We start from the raw sequence: 13,261 nt of genomic DNA, 5'->3' as shown, positions 1-13,261 counted from the left end.
TTTGTCCAAATATCATATATTAAATAGTATGATTGTATTAAAAAATCGTTGTCAGTATGCATTTGTTGAACAGTATGCATTCACATATATATCCTGCATATTTCGTACAATTTGTAGATATTCACATGTACATATATTATGTATGAAGATTTTAGTGCTGCCATTAGATATACAGAACTAAAGGAACGAGTGTTTATGGACAGATGAACAACCTTCTTAAGAACATATAAACAAAACCTTCACAGAAAACAGATACAAGAGAACAGACATTCAAAGCTGTGCTTATATATAGCTTATCTGTTGATGAGTCCCCCCCCCCAGAAAAAACTGTTAAAAAAGAGGACCATGATAGCCTATGCTCATATGGCAACTTTTTTTGGTAATTTTTAATCCAAAGCATGTACATTCTACTACTAGTAAAAGCAATATACTGAATTCTCATTCAAAGGGAAGCAATCAGTAGACCATATGTTTTCCTGCTTATTTTAAACAAAGGGCAAAGGGAGAGTAACTACATCATTCCAAGGGCCATAATCCAATCATGCATTGACAGATCTTGCTGTTTAAGGACCCACACTCTCATGGATATCTATCTTCTGTATAAGTTTGATTGAAATGCAACCAAAACCAAAGACTATTTCATCTTCACAAGCAATTGTTTTCGGATGCACGTACAGGCACAAGGACACACTTTGGTCAATAGAGCTAAAAACTGCATCATTACTAAAATCAAATTATTTTTATTTTAATTTTTCACATTCCTGCCCTGGAAGATAATATATAAGGTATATCAGTACATTCTAATTATAAAACATTTGCTTTATAAGCTAATAATAAAAATAACATAATTTAATCTATCATAAAAACAAGGCAAACCATGAACATACAGCCAAAAATACCTTCAAAAACATTGTACCAGTACAACTGATATAAAGTACATGCATTAACACTGTCAGAATGAACAGTTTGACAGAAGCATAATCTCAATAATATCATCAAGTTATAACGGTATAAGTAAACAATTATCTTTAATGCCTTTTTGTAAACACAAGCAGAAGTTGTACAAAGAAAAGGACTTTTAGAGCTGATATTCACTTATGTTCCAAATGCCAAAGAATATGCGGGGGGTTCCAATCAGGAATACTTATGTTTCAAAAACTGTAATTATTTAAGTTTCAGTTATAAAAGCCTACAAACTAATGGTTACCAGTATTTGAGTATATCTAAACTAGATAATTGTTTAAAAAAATCCCAATTTTGTAAAAAAAAGGCCATTTTTTTAAAATACCTGAGAAAAACCTGCAAGGATGAAAGTGCATGTATACACATTTTAAAGACACTTGAACATTAACCATTGTATGTGGTAAAACATAAATACATTTAAATTGGGATATATATGTCTGTATTATCATCCTAGATTAAAATCAGACGTTCACATCTGTCTTTCTTTTAAGCTTTTAGTGAAAAATCAGACAAGCTCTACAGTGAAAAATTAAACAATTACTGACTGGTCTTAATGACATTTTGCCAGAGAAAATCAAAGTCTCTTGTTTGCCATGTGACTCTCTGAACCCCATGAAAATAAAAGAAGTATACTAAGCATATAACAAGGGCAGCACTTAAATGAAAGAAAATAATGTTAGCAGAATGACAAACGTTTAATTTTTTTTTATAATATTGCTTAAAGATATCAGGCTAATTAGTTCATCTACAGCAGACATAGATCCATCATTTCAAATTATATATACCAGCTATATAATAATATACTACTTAGCATTGTTTGGAATTATAAATCATTCACATTTTTATAAAATTTATTAGATATTCAACTAGAATATAAACAATTTTGCTAATTGTTTGCTTCAATGAAATCATGCAAATTATCGATCTTTGAAAAATATACAAAATCATAGTTTAAAAGCGCTTATATGCATTGAACAAATGTAAAAAATCTATAATTCTATCATTTACAATCAAGTAACAAGAATATTAGTAAACAAATAAGGCTATCAGGGAAAGTTTTTAGATTCTCATCCCGATCACTATAATAGATGTGAGGGCAGATTTAACCTTTCATTTTTTAGATAAACAAAAGTTCCACGGAGCGAGCCCTACCAATCATCTGATTTTGTTCAGATGAACGAGGGACATAACTTTACAATAAATGAAACCAGAGTTAAACGCCTTGCTATGAACATGTGTGTAGACAGGTGTATTTTTTCTCCCCTACTTCTAAACTGCAGTAATATTTTCATTATACACATCACATGACAACTGTAAAAGTCACATGATAACTGTCAAAGTCACATGACAGCTGTCACATGACAACTGTCACATGACAACTGTCAAATGACAACTGTCAAAGACATGTGCATATTATCTCTGGTAACATGGTCAAATTTTGTTTTAATATCTTGAACAGTTTTTGAGGTAAAGGCATGGTTTCAGTGTTCGCACAACAGCACAGACAACTCAGACAGCACAGACAACTCAGACAGCACAGACAACTCAGACACCAAGGCTTTCACAATACCTCAGGTTTTTTCGTAAAGAGACCAAATACAAATGATCGAGCAAAACGGGTGTGATAAATTCTAATTTCTACACAGATTCCTTAATTTTTGACCAATTACAGACCAAGGCTATTTTTTTCTGTCAAACAAAAAATGTTTAGACTGACCGGGTACCTAGGGGATGAGACTCTAAATTAGATGGCCTACAAAAAGGTTTAAATTATTATTAAGATCCCCTTAGGGTGATGGCATGCATTTAAATCTTTCAAAGGCAGCTTTTTCCAGGTTTTCCCGCTCATTAGGATGGGCGATTTTAATGAGTTCGTAAGCTCGTTGTCTCAAGTTTTTGCCAAAGAGGAAAGCAATTCCATACTCGGTTACGATGTAATGCACGTGAGCGCGTGTTGTCACAACTCCAGCACCTGGAAATACAAACACATCTTTTGTTTCCACAAACAAGTACAGAAAATTTACAATGTAATTGGATATTCTTATCAAATATTTAATCACAATTTAAAGGAGTTCCTAAGTAATGCATCTGGTGCGAACCCATGCCAGATAAGTCATGAAAAAAATAGAACCTTAATGCCTAAACCACAAGGCAATAAGTACTTTAACAAAAGAGGTGGATATTTTGACCTCTTCACAATACATTGATAACATCATGTGATAATGTCAATCATCCAATAACAAAGCTATAATTAAGTGACCAATTGCGTTGTCAATGCAAATGAAAATTGTGTTCTTCAAACACAATATTTGAGCAAATATCAACATTTGCAGAAGGGTTCCAGCTTTTGGTATCTTAGTTTTAACACTCAAAATGATTTGACATACTTTATTTCGTCATACAAAAAAAGTGGATATTACCAAAACATCAGCGAGTACCTTTAACAGAATATGATACTGAACAAAATAAGAGCTTACCGTCTTTCAGCATGGGAACTATTCTGGATATTCCATCCTCAGTTGTTGATGTACAGGCTATGATAGGCTTGCCTTCTCCATCCAAACTTAAGGCAGCTCCTCGCATAAAGTCAATCTGTCCACCAAAACCTGGAATGAAAATGCGCAGACTTAAAATGAGTAAGTAATCGTCGAAAAAGCTTTAAATGATGATTGAATCAGCAACCCACTAGCCCTATATGCCAATCACTTAGACTTGCAACCATTATTAAAAACAAAAATATTATCAAAATGTCAAATATTTTTTATTAACAGGTCTCTTCTAAGCATTTTGGGAATAAGAACTTTCAAAAATCTTTGTGAAATTCTATTGTTACATTCATCAAATTGGAAATGGAAGAATGATTTAAAACAAAATCCCTGTTGGGAATTGGTCAGCTTGAAGACTAATGCCGTAATGGGCTGCCTAGAAACAGGAGCCCCACAAGAGGCTGGCAGCACTCGCCCATATTATTATTTCTGTCTATAAAGGGGAATAACTTAACTATTATTAAGGCCTGAGTTATGGGCATTGATAAGCCTATTGGCACTTGTAACCTGTATATCAAACCTCATGTAAATATCTTGGTAGCTTTTAAGTTATGGCCAAGTTTTTGCACTTATGATTATACAGAAGAAGACTTGAGGGGTGTCACAAGCTTTTTGCAAGATTGGAAAAAAAGCAGCTAAACAGCCAGAATTTACAATTTCAAAATTACTTACCTGAGTACATCTTGGTACCGATAGAGTCGGAGCACACCTGACCAGTGAGGTCAATCTCCAGGCAAGTGTTGATGGCAGTCACACGCGGGTTTTGGCTGATCAGAGATATATTGTTTGTGAAATCACACTCATGGAAAGCTGAAATGCAAATCATGGATGTAAAATCATGAGCCTTTACCTACCGGTAATTTAACATACAGTCTGGATGTTTACTATCATTTTCTTATATAGACATTACCACGAATGTAAAAGATATTCCTAAATTGGTAAGCCAAACTTTAATAAGTCTCATCATAATTGTTCTTATAATTTTAAATATAATTGCTTAATATGTGATCACAAATTAACTACCCTTATAGCAAACCCTGATATTCTAAAAGTCAAAACGGGCGCCACAACGGCTTATACCAAAGCTCATCTGTTCTTAAATTTCCAGTAAAACAAGGGGCATAACTCAATTATTATTACAGCCAGAGTAATGTGTCTTGCTATCGATGTGCTTATTGTCTCTAGCAACATGTGTACCAAGTTTCATCTGAGTATCTTAAAAGATTTTTTGCGTTATGGCCAGATTTGAAGTGTTTGCCAAGCTGCTGACAACACCGATGTAATCACAAGAGCCTGACTTGTTTTTTTTGAAAAACAGTTGAGCTTAAAATGATCAAAATAATTCTACTTAAACATGTATATTGTGGTTATATATTTAAGTTTAAAGAACATACCAACGAAACAGTTATCATCCAGGAAGGAGTACAATTTCTTTGTGCCCATGGCAAAGCTGCAAACAATCTTCCCAGTCTGGATATTCTTCTTGGCATTTGTGAGCGCGCCTTTTTCCACAAGATTTACAACAGTGTCGCTGATCATCTCGGAGTGGAAACCCAGGTCTTTGTGGTTGTATAGCTTGTGGAGGACAGCATCAGGTAGGTTACCAATACCTGAGACAAATACATAAAATACTGTAGGTTACCAATACCTGTGACAAATACATGAAATACTGTAGGTTACCAATACCTGTGACAAATACATGAAATACTGTAGGATACCTGTGACAAATACATAAAATACTGTAGGATACCAAAACCTGTGACAAATACATAAAATACTGTAGGTTACCAATACCTGAGACAAATACATGAAATACTGTAGGTTACCAATACCTGTGACAAATACATGAAATACTGTAGGATACCTATGACAAATACATAAAATACTGTAGGTTACCAAAACCTGTGACAAATACATAAAATACTGTAGGTTACCAATACCTGTGACAAATACATGAAATACTATAGGATACCTATGACAAATACATAAAATACTGTAGGTTACCAATACCTGTGACAAATACATAAACAAGAGCTGTCGTAAGACAGCACGCTCGACTACGCCGCTTTGACTTAGAAGTGAATACAATAATTATGTATGTGCCTGTTAAAAGCAACAAAAATCAAATTAAAAAGTTAACAGTGACCATAACTCTCGGGGGCCCAAAACACAATCACATGAAAGGCCTCTATTAACTCTTTATATATACCTGGTTTGCTTACAATATGTCAACCCTTACTTAAGTTATTCAATACCATATTTCTATTAAATGTAGCTTTGACCTTGACCCTATGGGCCTCAAAGGCAATCTCATGAAAGGTCTCTATAACCTCTTCCTATATACCAAGTTTGGTCACTAGATGTCAAACCTAGCTAAAATTATTCGATACATAAGGTGACTTTGACGCTGCCCTCCTACCAGCCTGCCCAAACAATGACACAAGTCATTCAAATAACTTGTTTTCCCTTTGTGAAAATCTGGTTAACAATATAAAAATGTGCTTGTCAAAAGAAATAAAAAGAAAATTTAAAAAAAAAGAGTAAATCAAGGGCCATAATTGGTATTTAGGGTTTCAATGGAGTTATGTAACCTTATTGTAAGATGGTCTTCATTAATAGTGCAAAGTATTAAGTCAATTGAATGAAGGGTATAGAAGTTTTTATTAAAATCCAAACTTGACCTTAAACTTTAACCTAATTTCCTAAGTCAATCTGGAGCCATAACTTGTATTAAGGATAATATGGAGTTATGTAACCTCATTGTGCGATGGTACTGAACAACTGTGTGAAGTATTAAGTCAATTGAATGAAGGGTATAGAAGTTATTAAGAAATATCCCAACCTGCCCTTAAACTTTAACCTAAGTTCCAAAGTCAATCAGGGGCCATAATTTGAATAAAGGATAATATGAAGCTATCTAACCTCATAATGCGATGACCCTGAACAGCTGTGTGAAGTATTAAGTCAATTAAATGAAGGGTATTGGACTTATAAGAGAAAATCCCAACTTGCCCTCAAACTTTAACCGTACGCCGACGCTGGGGCGAGTAGTTTAGCCCTCCTTATTCTTCGAGTAGTCGAGCTAAAAACTAATGCCAATGACATTTAACTCACCTTTTTCAAAGCGGCACCATCCTCTTCTAAGTTGTCATGAGTCAGGCAATCTATTGATCTTAGTAGCGCAATTTAGGGCTTTGTTAATAATCCCATATTAAAGTTATGGGCATGATTTCTGGAGAAATTAACCCAACTCACCTGTTTGCAAAGTGGCACCATCCTCTACTAAGTTATCAGCTATGAGACGGGCAATCTCATTGATCTCTGGGGTGCGGATCATTGGGGCGATTTCAGGCAATGGTGCGTCATTTTCCACCATACAGTCTATGTGGGACATGTGAATTAAGCTGTCTCCGAGGGTCCTAGGCATCTGTTTGTTCACCTGGGCTGAAATGTAAGTTCCTGTGTATGTAGTCTTTGACTTTAATTTATAGTATAAAAATGGCATAAAGAAGGAGAAAAAGAAGAAGAATAAAACATGACAAAAAGTAAAAAAAGACAAAGTTAAAAAAAACATGACAGAGAAAGTTAAAATTAGATAGAACTTGCACTGTATAACCTTTAAGTGAATGATGTAGGTAAATGGCTTAACAAAGTGTACTGATTTGAAAACTTTGTATTCATTATAAATATGGATCATCCACTGGTAGCATTCAAACAGCTGAACAAGTATGGGGCTCCTAGGCTCAAGTGTTCATCAGTTATTGATCTAGACATGACCAACCTGTCAACTTAACTTGAAATGCCTGTCTCCCAGCATTCTTTTCATAAGTTCTCGATCTGAAAAGGATGGTCACCACAACCTTGACCTTTAACCCATTGACCTCAAAATCAATCTGGTTCATCTACTGGCCAAGTTTCAAATTCTTGAGCCCCAGCGTTCTTTAGATATTGATCAGAAACTGGTTTCAGCTCAACATCATATACTGATAGTGACCAACATGCCTTACAATTTTGAGGTCCCTGTACCGGAATGTTATTCAGATAATGATGGGAAACAGATTTAAGGTCAATGTAACTGCAACCTTAACCTTTGACCAAGGGCAAACCTACCGATGATGAACTTGTTTGCAAGACCACATGTGTACATTCCATGCTTGAAGAATATGGTCCCTAATTACCCTTAGCGTAAGAAAATCCAAGGAAAGACCTACATATGATGTACATATCCTACTGAAAGGCTGCTGTAGTATAGTCCATGCTTGCAAGATATGGCCCCTAATTACCCTAAGCCTTAGTAAAACCAGGTTAAGACCTACCAATGATGTTTAAAGCATGTTGCCGGGCAGCACGTTTACATTCCACGCTTGAAGATTATTGTCCCTAATTACCTTAAGCCTTATTAAAACCAAGGGATGACCTACCAATGATATATTTAGCATGTTGCACAGCAGCACGTGTACAATCCACACTTGTCCCCAGTGAACAGAAACCATGCTGGTCCGGGGGACTCACATGGATCAATGCAACATCAAGCCTTGAAGTAAGAATATTAGTGTTGTTTATACAGTTGCAATTTGACCATCTTTAAAGATGGATATTTCTTTGATATCAATTCTTTTTTCCCCAGAATCAGCAAGCATTAACAAGCCTTCACATGCTGTTTCCCAGATCACAGAGTTAAAGTTTTAAGAAATTAAATGATGTCATAAACATGGAATACATTTAATAAGTCAAACATTATTCTGATTGTACGAGTATGTATGCATCAAATTTTGCATTTTATCATTTTTTTTAAAATTAAGCATGATATCATGGAAAAAGAAAAAATGTATGTACCTGAATCTAGATCCAAAAGATCAACATTTGGCCCAGTATAAAACTCAATTAACCATACTCACTGTTTATTTTATTTTTTATTTAAATCATTAAGACTGATATTTCAACTAGAGCGCAAGCAACACATTGAATGCCAATGTCAATGCTTGTCTGTTTTTTTCTTCACTCAAACAAGGTACATAATTTAGCATTTATTTATGCCAGAGTTATGGGCTTTGCTATACATGTGTGCATAATTATTGTCTCTAGCAAGATGTGTACCAAGTTTCATTTGAATATAATGAGTTTTGTGTAAGGTTCAAGTTTTTGCATGCTGTATCAGCGAAAGCCAATGATGATCAGGTACCAACAACAACACCAAGACTATGACAATTATTGGTAATCATTTTTTTTCTTCAAAAAATAGACAAGCTAAGAATGTTTTACTTGTAAATTTTCCTATCAAACAGCAGTGGGATTTCACTGAGGAAGATTGGAACAGTGTCTGCTCTTCCTTCGGCTATGGCCTCTCTGCAGTTGGCGCCAATAAATAGAGAGTTGGAGCGAAATATACCTGCAAAGACAACAACCAAATGAACCCAACGCAAAAATGTTGGAAGATTGTCATACATGTTTCTCAAACCTAGAGAGTAAATTTTTGTCAATTATTCATGACAAATATTGGATGACGCATGACTATGACTGACAAATAATCTATGACATTAGCTCTTTCTGAGAACTTTGTGAAATTGTTTATCTAGAAAAACAAAAAAACAGTAAAACAACAACCAGATAACAGTAAAATGGAAGTAAACTTTATTACAAACTATACTTACACTTAAATCAGAGGGTATTGTTTTCAAAATTGTATACACTTACAAAGTTATAAATATTCATAAGGCAAACCTGTTTTGATCTATGACATTTTAATATATTTGAATATGCCAAAACCGAACTCGAACCAGCAACCCTGGCCATGGATTTGCCTAGCAGTGAAACAATGTCAACCTTACTGACTAAACTAGCAGAGCTTAAAGCTAACTAATGCATATACGGTTGACATCGTACCATGGCAAGGGAAAGATGGAGAATTGTTGCACATGCTGATTTATGTAATCCTCATTGAGAATAATACCAGAAATATGTAATAGAGCATAGGATATATTAATTTTAAATCTTTTGTTTATACATAAAGAAATAGCATTGAAACATTATAAAGTTTCACTGACCCTCATACTCCGGATTGTTGTACAAAGCTGGACCAACAGTTGGGATGTGTATTAGTTGTACATCTTTCAGGCCGGCTTTTTTCCCATGGTTAGCGAGATGCTCTAGTAGGTAGTTTGGGGTGGCAGCACAGCCATGGACGAATACCTTGAAACCTGAAAGGGAAAGGAAAGGACTCAGTCAAGATGATTTAACTTCTACTTTTATTCACAGCCACTGAGGTGTTTAAAGTATACAGTAATGTACACAAAGAAATAACTAATGCATCATGAGTTAAGTTAAATATGTCTAATTGAAAGGCGATCCCAATTCTAAAAGACTGATTTTGACAATGCTCCATTATTGTTTTATCCTAGTCCAAATAATAGTACGTTGACGCATTTTATTTACGATATTTGATATGGCAAATCCTTTACGTACAAATTGTTTTGTATCAAAAGAGGGTAGTTATTCCGATCGGGATTCCGGGTTTAAGCATATTGCGTCCACAAAATATCATAAAAACAAGAAATATTTAGGGATGGAAGCGAATATCCGATTATCTGGATATCACACAAGTATTCGGATACCAAAATGGGTATTCGAATATTCGTTAAGAATTAAAATTTCAATGAAATAGCTTAGCAGAGACATAGCAATTGTTATAAAACTTTTCAGATGAAATATTTCAGGTGATCAACAGTGTCTGTCGCGAAGCGGGTATGTGTCACAAATCGTCTGCTAATTGGGTGTTTGCACAAGGCGTGATATTGTGTCCTTGTGCAGCACCTTGTAAAGTTCTGTGACCTTGTTTACAATGACAAGTGTTGTTTTATGATCTCAGATGTGCTTAATTGACACTAGTTGATATTAAACGGATTGATCATTAATCTGTAGGAATTGATCGTCCAATCACAAGATAAGGGTCGTGCAATCAAAGCTATTAATGACCAATCATATTTTTGATGAATATGCATGAAGAAATCATTGCTATCTGAACAATAAATACAAAAACAAATTTGTTTATCTTTTCACTTTTCCATCATTTTGCATCTTGTAATTTCTTTTTCATACCATATGTAAACACGTTTAGTTTATTCGATAAATAAAAAAGTACAGCATGTAAATAAAGAAAAATCAGATCTTCTTTTTGTCTTCTTATCTTTTCCGCAATTATATGCTTTATTACAAAACACTGCAGAAATTGTAGGTATTGCATTAAATCAAACAATGTAATGAAATAAAATTACAATCGACAATCAAATAATCAAAGCGTCATTTAACATGAAACCTGCTGATAAATAACAAACTCGAAAGCACGTGGCAGTAACCAAGCAACCACCTCGGCCGAAGTGACTATCAAATTAGCGAGGTGTTTATGTGGTATTCATCATGAGTTTTATGACGTAAAATGAGTTGTTTAGCTTTAATTATAACATTATAAATTATTAAGACTGAGAAAGAATGAATGAAAAAGTGAAATTGCCATATGACGAATTATAAATTAAGAGGACAATTATGTCAAATAACAGAAGGTGGGTGACATATAATAGGAAATTTACATATTATGAAAACAATTTGATACGAGTATCCGGATGGTATTCGAATACTTGATACGAATATCCGGATACCGATTTGGTATCCGGTTTCCATCCCTAGAAATATTACCAGATTATGTTATTTTTTTATATTAGTTCCGTAAACAAACAAAATAAATATCCAACGAATAATTATGAGTTTGCCGGGTTTTTCTTCATTTCATTCTGTCAAAACATAACGATATATACATGAAGGGCACCTGCAAGGCTGCAGTTAACAATTTTACAACAATCGGAACTCTTCAGCCATGGCCGAGTTGTTACGATTGTATTTACGAGGTCTATCTCGAAGCTTGTCGGAGGTGGCTGAGTTCTTCCGATTGGGTCAAGTTGTTACGCTTGGCATAATTGTTGTCTGTGTCAGTCAAGTTTCGTTTTATTGGAAAGGTAAATCATGTGTTTTAATGCATTTAATGCTTGTTTTGTGCAAAATAGCTTTACACTTACATGGAAAATATGAATATAAACCTTTATTATCCATTTTAAACATAAAATACTTCTCTCAATACAATTTCAATATTTTCAAACACCCCCGTTTTTTGAACAAACCCGTTTAGACGTTAGGGATTAGAAGAATCACGTATAACATGTCTATTATTTTAGACTATGTTTTATCCCTACTGTCTGGGCATTACAAAATATATAAAAAAGCGAGAAGTTAAGGAAGCTTCATACAAGGCCATGGTCCGCCCCTCACTTGAAAATGCAGCCACCGTCTGGGACCCACACCAGCAAAACCACATCAAAGCCATTGAGCAGGTCCAGCGTAGAGCAGCCCGCTTTGTCTTTAACGACTATTCTACAAAGACCCCAGGATGCGTCACCAACATGATAAAAGACCTTAACTGGGAGTCCCTCGAACAGGGTCGAAAACACAGCCGGTTGTCCATGATGTACAAGATCCGCAATAACCTTGTAGACATCAACGCAGACAGGTACCTCCAAAGTGGCGATGCGCGAACCAGGGGCCAACACCGGCTATTCCAGGAGCGAATAACAGACCAGGTACTGGCAAACTCCTTCTTCCCACGGACAGTGCGTGAATGGAACCTCTTACCTGCTAGCACAGTATCTGCGCCCACCATGGATGCATTCAGGTTGCTCTTAGCGGAGTAACCTGACACTTCTTCACTAGACATGACACTGTATATAGTTTTAAAATTTTTAAATTTTAAGACACTGTGCGAATTTTAACATTGAGACACTGTGCGCCACCACAACGCCTAATCTTGTTGAGCTACTTATACTCTTTGAAGAGCCCAGCTCAGTATATGGGAGAAGAAGAGGAAAATGAATTCTGATTGAGTTGCATGGATTACATTACGGTACTAGTGCCAGTATTGAGGAATAGAAAGTAATTCAACGCATTAAGTTTTACATACTGATGTCAACAAAAAAGCAAATTGCAGTGAAGGTCAATGACCTGGCAATGTAAACATAATTATGAAAATACCTCAACTCCTGGGAAGTCCAGTATACTGCTCCAATTTTTTTTTATTTGATCATTTTCAGAAGTAAACTATGGCTTGTCACATCTTTGAAAGTTGATAAAGCGGTAAAGACTAAAATGCCCTACATGTGTACATGTACTTGTCATTTAACCTACATCTGATATGTAAGCTGCATGATTTGCAATAACATACATGTACATATGATAAATACAAGTTATTGGTCGCCAATGGAGTAATAAATATACTGGAATACAGTAAAGTAGATATCTTAACTTTGCACTGCATTATTACCAAAAACTACCTATTAAAGATTAAGAAAATTTACGTGCGTTCTGCAAAAATAAAGTATTTATATTTTATAAACAACGTATCCTCACCGCTTTCAATCGCTTGAACTGCATCTTCGGCCTTTTTCCACGTCGGTTCGCGGTCAACCTGTGGTGTCAAAGCGTTAGGTGTATAAATGAAGAAATTCCGACGCCCGACAACTGATGACACTCGAGGAAACAACCGACAAACGGGTTGAAACATCGCTGACATTTTTAGCCCTGAAACTGAAATTGATGCATTAACAAGGTCAAGGCCGCCAAACAATCAAGGTTACATTCCCGTAGCGATATTCAATAAGCGTCTATCCATGCGACGAATGATTTGTCATGTTTGGCTCCCAATATTAGCACGC

At 35.2% G+C, this 13,261-nt stretch overlaps 1 protein-coding gene across 1 annotated transcript; it reads right to left on the bottom strand.

Annotated features, from left to right (window-relative positions):
- Positions 1 to 720: 720 nt before the first annotated feature.
- LOC128245574 (4-hydroxybutyrate coenzyme A transferase-like) lies at positions 721 to 13,173 on the bottom strand. Its single transcript, XM_052963772.1, has 9 exons — positions 12,957 to 13,173; positions 9,554 to 9,706; positions 8,772 to 8,898; positions 7,931 to 8,043; positions 6,765 to 6,953; positions 4,904 to 5,119; positions 4,182 to 4,319; positions 3,441 to 3,569; positions 721 to 2,935 (listed from the first exon to the last, which is right to left on the bottom strand). The coding sequence occupies exons 1-9, from the start codon at positions 13,117 to 13,119 to the stop codon at positions 2,751 to 2,753; spliced, it is 1,413 nt and encodes a 470-aa protein (XP_052819732.1). The 5' UTR covers positions 13,120 to 13,173; the 3' UTR covers positions 721 to 2,750.
- Between the last annotated feature and the right edge of the window lie 88 nt (positions 13,174 to 13,261).

The sequence above is a fragment of the Mya arenaria genome, chromosome 9 (genome assembly GCF_026914265.1).
Source record: "Mya arenaria isolate MELC-2E11 chromosome 9, ASM2691426v1".
NCBI lineage: Eukaryota > Metazoa > Mollusca > Bivalvia > Myida > Myidae > Mya > Mya arenaria.
This window is presented reverse-complemented; position numbering and strand designations above follow the sequence as displayed.

Excerpts from the sequence above, each read along its gene's own strand:
- LOC128245574 (XM_052963772.1), bottom strand. The coding sequence starts at position 13,119 with ATGTCAGCGATGTTTCAACCCGTTTGTCGGTTGTTTCCTCGAGTGTCA. Across the intron at positions 8,044-8,771 it reads TTTGATAGGAAAATTTACAA|GCTTGATGTTGCATTGATCC; the intron begins GTAAAACATTCT and ends TCTTACTTCAAG. Across the intron at positions 5,120-6,764 it reads TGGTGCCACTTTGCAAACAG|GTATTGGTAACCTACCTGAT; the intron begins GTGAGTTGGGTT and ends TATTTGTCTCAG.